The 10348-nt window shown below is 43.1% G+C and overlaps 1 protein-coding gene across 2 annotated transcripts in view; it reads right to left on the bottom strand.

The window, feature by feature from the left end:
- The window catches only part of AP3S2 (adaptor related protein complex 3 subunit sigma 2), a 68170-nt gene that overhangs the window by 37084 nt on the left and 20738 nt on the right, over nt 1-10348 (bottom strand). Inside the window, exons 4-5 of one of the 2 annotated variants that reach the window (XM_037734647.1) lie at nt 9804-9875; nt 6571-6636 (exon numbers count right to left, since the gene is read on the bottom strand). In XM_037734647.1, the coding sequence (XP_037590575.1) occupies nt 6571-6636; nt 9804-9875 (138 nt within the window). The remainder of the gene's footprint in view (nt 1-6570; nt 6637-9803; nt 9876-10348) is intronic. The other variant, XM_017517305.2, reaches the window with a different exon arrangement.

The raw sequence follows: 10348 nt of genomic DNA, 5'->3' as shown, positions 1-10348 counted from the left end.
GTACACGGCATGGATGTGCTGGATGAGCACTGGGCAGCTAGCGTACACGGCATGGATACGCTGGATGAGCACTGGGCAGCTAGTGTACACGGCATGGATACGCTGGAAGAGTACTGGGCAGCTAGTGTACACGGCATGGATACGCTGGAAGAGTACTGGGCAGCTAGTGTACACGGCATGGATATGCTGGAAGAGTACTGGGCAGCTAGTGTACACGGCATGGATACACTGGATGAGTACTGGGCAGCTAGTGTACACGGCATGGATACGCTGGAAGAGTACTGGGCAGCTAGTGTACACGGCATGGATACACTGGATGAGTACTGGGCAGCTAGTGTACACGGCATGGATACACTGGATGAGCACTGGGAAGCTAGTGTACATGGCATGAATGTGCTGGATGAGCACTGGGCAGCTAGCATATATGGCATAAATACACTGGATGAGCACTGGGCAGCTAGTATATACAGTATGGATATGCTGGATGAGGGATAGTTCCAACATCTCATCACACTGCTCAGAATGGCATGCAATGTACAACATATGAATTGTTTATAACTAGAATTTTCCATTTAATATTTTTGGACCATGGTTGACGGTGCAAAACTGAAACTACAAAAAGTGAAACCGCAGATAAATCTATCTGTCTTGGCAGAGAGTGGTGACTCACATCTGTCATCCCAGCACTTTGGGAGGCCAAGGCGGGCGGATCACCCGAGGTCAGGAGTTCGAGACCAGCTTGGTCAACATGGTGAAACCCCATCTCTACTAAAAATGCAAAAATTAGCCAGGCATGGTGGCAGGAACCTGTAATCCCAGCTCCTCGGGAGGCTGAGGCAGGAGAATGGCTTGAATCCGGGAGGTGGAGGTTGCAGTGCGCTGAGATTGCACAGTGAGCTGAGATTGCGCCATTGCACTCCCTCCTGGGGGTCAAGAGCGAGACCTCGTCTCAAAACAAACAAACAAACAAAAAAACCCATAAACTGTCTGTCTTAATCACCCTTTAACTCTGCCCTACAACTGGCCTTTATGTATGTAAGATAATAAATTTCCTTATTACTTAAGCCAAAAAAAAAAAAAAAAAATCTGCCAGAAAATTCTGATCTATCAAGCATTAGGAGAGAAGGGCTTATAGATGCTATGGAATACAAGGCTGGCCTCAGCTGCCTTCTTCTCTCTTAGGCACATCCAGGTAGATAATGAGGTAGCCAGGGATAGTCAGATATGTCAACTAGCACCTTTTACAAAAACTATAACTCAAACAGAATAGCTTATTCTTTTAGAACAAAATAGTTTCTCCCTCATAATCAAAAACACAAACTGTGTATCCCTCACTTGTCCCTCCATTCCTGGAGACCTGCAGTCAGGACACCTGCTTCAATGTCACAGGGTGTGGTGGGTGTTAATGAGCTTCGTTATCACAAGCTCTGTTCACAGAAGGGACATGGGGCAAACATAACCCAATATTACTGTTTATGATTCTTTCATCTTAGTGCTCACCGGTTCCATTTTGAACCCTCAGCATTTTTCCATTTTAGCAGCTTATACTTAGCAGAGATGTAAAATTCTATACTATGAGGCTTTCTTGGGCTCAGCCCCATTCAGAAGCATATGTTTCAATTTTCTTGAGAGGGCCCAATGCAAATTAGAATCTTAAAAAAAAAAAGCTGGATAAATACCCTTGACATAGCCATTGAATTGTGACTCTAATGACCAAATCTTGAAAACCCAATTGAATTCTAAATACAGTTTTGCCATTAGATCCTGGTAGGTCAGAACGTTGGATCACTCACACAGTTTTCTTGGAACAAAATTCAATTCACCATAATTAACACCAATACCCAACTCGGTCATGATGGTGAGCTGTGTTTAGGGATTTCTGAAAGCAAAAGGGAACCAAGTGCCCTAGGATCCAAATGCTGCAGGCTGGAGAGCTGATGGTTACCCCAGGGACTATGAAATTAGACCTCACTCCAGCCTCCAACAGTTTAAATCATGAACAACTTTATGTGAGTAGAGTCCTGGGAAGTCTTTAGTAACACTCACCTGAAGATACCCCAGTCAGTAAAAGGCACCACACTAGATTCAGTGAGGAGTACAAAGAGAAGGCAGTCTAATCAATCAGGGAAAACACACGAAATTATGTAAATTAAGGCCACAGAGGAGAAAAATAATACTCTACATGGTTCAAAGAGATCACAACAGGCTAGACCATGAGGATAAGCTTTAGAGTAGGAAGATTTGAGCTACACTTGAATGACAGGCAGAGAGGTGAAGCAGAAATCATGAAATAAGTAAGAGTGGTCTACTTTGGCTGCAGCAGCAGGTGTCAGGCAAATAGTTATGGAAGCAAGGCCAAGATAGGATGAGGAAAAATTGCGGAGAGCTTGGAATGTCTGGATAAGGGGTCAAAGCTAGTCTAAGAAGCACATTAGAAAAACAAATTCCAGTATGTGGGATCAACAAGAAGGAAGAGAAAATAAAGGTAGAAAACTTGCCAGAAGGCCAGGCACAGTGGCTCACGCCTGTAATCCCAGAACTTTGGGAGGCCAAGGCAGGTGGATCACCTCAGTTAAGAAGTTCAAGACCAGCCTGGCCAATATGGCGAAACCCTATCTCTGCTAAAATACAAAAATTAGACGGGCGTGGTGGTGCATGCCTTTAATTTCAGCTACTAGTGGAACTGAGGCAGGAGGACTGCTTGAATCTGGGTGGTAGAGGTTGCAGTGAGCCGAGATCGTGCCACTGCACTCCATCCTGGGCAACAGAGTGAGACTCCATCTCAAAAAAAAAAGCCCTGCCAGAAAAAAGTGATTTCAAATCAAGAGACATATGTTTGACTCATAACCGAAACAGATTTAAAAAAAGATCTAAAGGACATTTCTGGGACAATTGGGGAAACTTAAATATGAACTGTATACTGGAAAACGATATTTGTTAATGTTAAATTTCCCAACTATGTTCACTGTGCTATGCATCATCAGAGAATTATATACAACATATTATATAAGAATATCCTTAGGCCGGGCGCAGTGGCTCAAGCCTGTAATCCCAGCACTTTGGGAGGCCGAGGCGGGTGGATCACGAGGTCAAGAGATCGAGACCATCCTGGTCAACATAGTGAAACCCCATCTCTACTAAAAATACAAAAAAAATTAGCTGGGCATGGTGGTGCGTGCCTGTAATCCCAGCTAGTCAGGAGGCTGAGGCAGGAGAATTGCCTGAACCCAGGAGGCGGAGGTTGCGGTGAGCCGAGATCGCGCCATTGCACTCCAGCCTGGGTAACATGAGTGAAACTCCGTCTCAAAAAAAAAGAATATCCTTGTTCTTAGAAGACATCTATTGACATATTTAAGGATGAAATGTAATAATGTCTGCATCTAACTCTCAAAATGATTCAGGAAAAATGTATATATGTACATAGAGACAAAAGCAAGTATGCCAAATGTTAATAGTTGGTGAATCCAAGAACAAGATACAAAGGACTTTAGAGAAAGAAGCAACAGGTTTAGTGATTGACTCTGGATCTTGGGAAGGAGGAAGAGGTATAAAAGGCTTTGAAAGTACATGACAAAGGACGGTAGTAACACACCTGGAAAAGGGAAGCTGTAGGGAGAAATGGTTTTCAGAAGACATCTGCTGAAGCTGGCTCTGGCTAAGTGGCAAGAAGATACCTAGATGTGAGAATGACATTAGGGAGAAATGCTTTCAGGAACAGGACTCAGGCCACACATCAAGACTAGAATTACCAATTTTTGAATTTTTTTTTTGAATTTTTTTTTAATACTCAAGTTTTGCTTCAAGATCTAGAACATGAAAAATGGATGAGATTTATGCTAGAAATGAGAGGGAAAAGAGAGAGGTGAGAGATGACTGACAACGTAACTTCCTGATAGAGTGAGAAGAGAACAGGAGAAAAATCAGGAGGGTTCTATATGATAGAAACAAAGGTGGAAAAAGGTTAAGAGAGGGCTCCACTGAAGGGCTGCCAGCATCAGATAGCACAGAAACATTAAAGAAGGTGATGACTGGGAAACGGCCAGGAAATCATCAGTGACTTTTGGGATTCTGACTCTAGAAAGAGAACAGAGGAAGCAGAATTAAAGACTGGGTGTAAATCACCCACTCGTTCAAGTTCACCTTGAATGAAAACAATGGAAGCTGAACTACAGTTAGAGGCAGGAGAGCCATGGGGAGAGCTCTATTCTCTCCAGGATGGGGTGTCCTGGGGATTTGTAGATACAGAAGAACAAACACTAGGGACACCTTAGAGACCAGGGCAAGAAGCGGGATTACAGTGTGTGTCAGGGAGAGACAGACAGAGGACTTGGCTCTAGAAATGAAATAAATAAACCCTCCTTTAACATAGGAAGAAAAGGAGAGAGATGAGGTGGAAAGGAGTGGTAACAAAACAACTTAGGAGGGAAAACAAGAAATCACAAGATGAGGAATAAACAACTTGGCAGGGCAGGAGGAATTCAGTCACATCCGGTCTTTACACAGGCCTACCACTCCGGCTACATCTGCTGAAGGGGATGGGGGAATTCAGTCACATCTGGTCTTTACACAGGCCTACCACTCTGGCTACATCTGCTGAAGGGGATGGGGGAATTCGGTCATATCTGGTCTTTACACAGACACCGGCTACATCTGCTGAAGGTGATGGGGCATCTATCCATGACTATCTAATGCAGATCTCAAAGGCCTAGGAACTGATGAGAGTTTATAACTCTGAGGTGAAGAGATTCTTTAGTTAAAAACAGAGTTCAAGGTGATACTCCTATTGTCGTAGGATAAGGCTTTTGTTAATCTTAGTAAAAAGGTCATTTTTAAATTATCAATGGAAGATCTACCTAAATTAGCAACTGCTCTCTATGAGGGCAAAGATAAGCTTGGAATCCTATGCAAAGGAGGCCACCTATTGGAAGCCACCACAAGACACTCTAAAGCTGAGTAGGGGAGGCCTCTGATTCCTTGCATCACCCATTTTCAAAAATCTCAGGAGATCTCAACAGTTATTTCCTAATACTGCGTGAACAACAAAAATAAAGTTTCATAAGCTGTAAAAGAAATCTGCAGTGGCAGCAAAATACTTTATGGAACCTATCTGAAGATAAGACATATGAGGAGTAGCAACATTCTTATGGCCTTTTATTATCTTTTAAAAGCCATGTCAAATAAAATGGCTGGAACTGGAATTACTTTATGGCTCTAGCAAGTATCCTCACAGATGTTTACAAAGCAGTATTAGAATGATGATGCAAAAAAAATCACGATTACCTCAGGAGATGGAAAAAAAGCTTTTGATAAATTGTAACATCCTTTTATGATTAAAAATCCTTGGTAGGAAGAGAGAGGAAGAAATATCTTTAACCTGATCATCTTTACAAAAAACCCGAAAGCAAATACTGTACTTCATGGTGACAGGATGAAAGCTTCCCTTTCAAACCAGGAATCAGAGCAGTTGCCCACTGTCACTGCTTCTATTCAATACCACTTCTAAAAACAATTTTTTTTTTTTTTTTTTGAGACGGAGTCCTGCTCTGTCACCCAAATTGTAGTGCAGAGGTGTGATCTCGGCTGCTGGGTTCAAGCAATTCTCCTGCCTCAGCCTCTTGAGTAGCTGGGACTACAGGCACACTACCACACCCAGCTAATTTTTGTATTTTTAGTAGAGACGGGATTCACCATATTGTCCTGGCTGGTCTTGACTCCTGATCTCAGGTGATCTGCTCGCTTCAGCCTCCCAAAGTGCTGGGATTATAGGTGTGAACTACTGTGCCTGGCCCTTACAAATACATTTTTAAAACACAGGCAGACAACCTCACAGAAGAAAGAAAAAAGGCCTTGAATAAATGCTTCACTAGAGAGGACCTCCTAATAGCCAACAGATAATAAAAGATGCTCATCTTCATGAGAAATGCAATTAGAATGACAATGAAATACCAGTACATACCCAGTAGTTCCATCAAAATTAAGTTCTATATCCATCAGTCAGGATAGGCTTGGTTAAGCAGCAGTAACAATTTTAATATTTCCTGGCTTAAATTACTGAGTTTATTTCTCTCAAACTATACACACATACACTATGGGTCCACTTGGGGGCACTGCTCTACCTCATCCTCAGTTTGCGACCCAGGCCCCAGCAGGCTGTGTGTCCATGCTTCCACAAATGCCAAGGGAGAAAAAACATATATATTTATCTGTGCACTGGCACCTAAGTTTTGACTAGAAGTGACACACGGCACTTCCACTCACATTTCATTGGCTTAAGCAAGTCACATGGCTACACCTAACTTGAAGAAGGCATAGAAGTATAATTTTACCATGTGTCCTGAAGGGGAAAGAACTGTAAATATTCAGTTAACAGTTCTAATGACTGCCACGCTGAGAATATAAACTTTTGGTGAGCATATGGAGCAATGGGAACACTCACCACCCCCCCACTGGTGGAAGTATAAATCGATACAATCACTCTGGAAAGTCTGGCATTATCTAATAAAGTGGCAGATACAATGGCCTACAGTCCGAGGCCTTGAGCCTCAGACTTCTTTTGCCAGTGCTGCAGACCTGCTGGTGCCTTTGTGCTTCCCGTTTCTTCCTTCTAGAAGCCTCATCTATGACCCAGCAATTGCACTGTTAAAAGAAATAGATGTTTCAAGAAAATGTACAAAAATGTACAATAGCATCCATTTTCAAGAATATTCATGACAACATATTTCATAAAAGCTCCAAACTCAAAACAATCTAGTTCCATCAGTCATAGAATGGATAAATTCATACAATACAATCCTATGCAGCAATGAAACTACCTAAGGATACATGTAACAAAATGGGTGATTCTTACAAATAACGGAGTAAAGAAGATAAAACACACACACAAAATGTTTATTTTCAAAGTCACCTTGGAGGCTGGGCGCAGTGGCTCACGCCTGTAATCCCAGCACTTTGGGAGACCCAGGTGAGTGAATCATCTGAGGTTAGGAATTTGAGACCAGCCTGGCCAGCATGGTGAAACCCCAACTCTATTAAAAATATAAAAATCAGCCAGGTGCGGTGGCAGGTGCCTATAGTCCCGGCTACTTGGGAAGCTGAGATAGGAGGATCACCTGAACCCGGGAGGCAGAAGTTGCAGTGAACTGAGATCACGCCACTGCACTCCAGCCTGGGTGACAAGAGCAAAATTCCATTAAAAAAAAAAGTCGCTGTGGAGGCATACTCTGGGTTACCTAGACAATGAACTAGCTTAGACTAGGGGGTTAGGAGGCTACCCCTTTTCCCAGTAAGATAGGCTGCACCCAAGCACAACTTCCCACAGGACCTGCAGCTGTCTTTTCCAGGTGTGTATTATCCCACAGGTCCCCAAGTTTGCAGGTGTTGGGCAGCTGGCATTCCCAGACAACTTCTTTTCTTTTTTTCTTTTTTTTTTTTGAGATGAAGTTTCGCTCTTGTTGCCCAGGTAGTGGCGCAATCTCGGCTTACCACAACCTCTGCTTTCCAAGTTTAAGCTATTCTCCTGCCTCAGCCTCCCAAGTAGTTGGGATTACAGGCAGGCACTGCCATACCCAGCTAATTTTGTATTTTTAATAGAGAAGGGGTTTCGCTATGTTAGTCAGGCTGGTCTTGAACTCCTGACTTCGTGATCCATCCCCCTCAGCTTCCCAAAGTGCTGGGATTACAGGTGTAAGCCACTGCACCAGGTCCCCAGACAACTTCTATAAGCAGCTGGCAAACAAATACAGATTTCCTAGTGTCTAAGCATTTTGCATCTCTCTCCACTAGTAAGGTTACTCTCATAGGTGTCTGATAAAAAAGAGAGCACTGGGGGAGCAGCGTGATGGGGAGTCATTCCAGCAGAGATGCCCCAATACACTTCTCCATAGGGACAAGGTGGGGGTGCGGGATCTGTGCCTTCTCTTTTGCTTTGAAAATTCCCCCTTTCCTAGTAAAATCTACCCCTGAACCTACACCTGAGATGTTAAGAAATTTATCTGCCGTCTGGTGAGCAACAGGCGGCATCTTCAAAGAATCCACTTTGCATACCGAGTGGTAACTTCCAAAGTAACACCTTGTACTTAACAATGTTTTCTTTCTCTCTCTCTCTTTTTTTTTTTTTTTTGAGACAGAGTTTCGCTCTTGTTACCCAGGCTGGAGTGCAATGGCACGATCTCGGCTCACTGCAACCTCCGCCTCCCGGGTTCAGGCAATTCTCCTGCCTCAGCCTCCTGAGTAGCTGGGATTACAGGCACACGCCACCATGCCCAGCTAATTTTTTGTATTTTTAGTAGAGACGGGGTTTCACCATGTTGACCAGGATGGTCTCGATCTCTTGACCTCGTGATCCACCCGCCTCGGCCTCCCACAGTGCTGGGATTACAGGCTTGAGCCACCGCGCCCGGCCTGCTTCTTTTTTTTTTTTTTTTTTTTTTTGAGGTGGAGTCTCACTCTGTTGCCCAAAATGGAGTGCCGTGGTGCTATCTCAGCTCACTGCAACCTTCGCCTCCCGGGTTCAAGCAATTCTCCTGCCTCAGCCTCCCAAGTAGCTGGGATTACGGTACCCACCACCACACCCAACTAATTTTTGTACTTCTGGTAGAGACAGGATTTCACCATGTTGGCCAGGCTGGTCTTAAACTGCTGACCTCAAGTGATCCGCCTGCCTCGGCCTCCCAAATTACCGGGATTACAGGCATGAGCCACCACATCCGGCCTGTATTTAACAATATTATTTTAAAATAATAATAAAGCCTACAGAAGACACCCCTCCATTCCCCCTATATTTTGAGAGACAAAACTTGACTACACTAGACTGTCATCCAAACTCAAGAATGCATTCACTACATTAGCCTGGAAAGTGGGGATCTGCCAACCTCAGAGAGTCAACTAAGACTGAAGACCCTACTGAAGAACAACAAGCAAGTCCTTTAGACAGCAATGCTAGTGATGAGGGATCTAAAAGCTCCTGCTTCATCATGATGAAACAGTTAATCAAGGATCATGGCTTAGCAATGAGTAGCAGTCTCCTAAAAATCATCACTCTCCAAGGGCCAGGGATCATAACGACAACCATCAGTTGAAGAAAAACCAGGACCAAGCACACCAAAGATGCACCAGTAAACTGCAGAGGGGACAGCCTGTGAGAAGCTGAATCAAACTAACATGGCAATTCTTATCCCCTTGCTGGCTACCTCCCAAGTTTAATGTGGCACATGAGGACACAGGCCATGTCACGGTTATACTGGCAAAACAAATCTGAGAACACGTACTTGGGGCCATTTTGATTCTGCCTCTGATAGTCTGCTTTCCTATAGAATATCACCTGACCTTGAATTATTACAGATCTCTTAGTCACTATATTACTCTTTAGGAACGATATAAATTTTACTATCTAAGTCAAAGCCCCTGTGTCATGATTATTCCAAAGTTTCATGGTCACTGGCCTATGACAAGGAAACTAATTTTAGAATCAACATCAAACTATTCATCTCACCTTTGGCCAGATAGCCAGTGACACCGTTCTCCTATATCAAGAAGTCTGTATGTAAACAGATGAACCAAGCCTAGTAATAATCTTATGTATGTTAAAACTGTTAACAGATCTTAGCAATAAAAAAAAAAAAAAAAAAAAAAAAAAAAACTCAAAACTATTAAACCTATTAAATAAAACAGGATTTAGGACTATCTCAGGTGAAAAAAAAAAAGAAAGAAAGAAAGAATATGAAGGTGTAGAGGTGGCTAGAGATGCCCAAGGCTCTTGATTTTCTAGTAACCCTAGTTTGGAAGAGAATTGCAAGAGAATGTACCTTATCCATATGGAAGATCAAATCCAATTCACACACATTTTCAAAACACTTATCCAGAGTCTCCACAAAAACCTAGGAAACAAGAAGAAATAGATAAAGAAGAGAAATAGGAATATATTCACAGTTTTATCAATGTCACATCTGAAAGTAAAAGGGGCAGTCACAATACTATTTATGATGATTAAAAAAAAAAAAAAAAAGCCTACCTTTTGTCTCTAGCGTTAGCTGATCACCCTACTTCTCACAATTCAGAGGGAATCATCTGGGATAGGAAAACCTTGCTTTCAGCAACACAACCAGCAGATACCTGGGGCTCTCTACCCCTTTCTAAGATGCTAATTTATGGTGAGGCATAATGGCTCATGTTTACAATCTCAGCACTTTGGGAGGCCAGGGCAAGCAGATCACTTGAGGTCAAGAGTTTGAGACCAGCCTGGCTAACAAGGCAAAACCCCATCTCTACTAAAAACACAAAAATTAGCTGGGTGTGGTGACATGAGCCTGTAGTGCCAGCTACTTGGGAGGCTGAGGCATGAGAATAGCCT

Source organism: Cebus imitator, unplaced genomic scaffold, assembly GCF_001604975.1.
Source record: "Cebus imitator isolate Cc_AM_T3 unplaced genomic scaffold, Cebus_imitator-1.0 Scaffold19, whole genome shotgun sequence".
Taxonomy (NCBI): domain Eukaryota; kingdom Metazoa; phylum Chordata; class Mammalia; order Primates; family Cebidae; genus Cebus; species Cebus imitator.
This window is presented reverse-complemented; position numbering and strand designations above follow the sequence as displayed.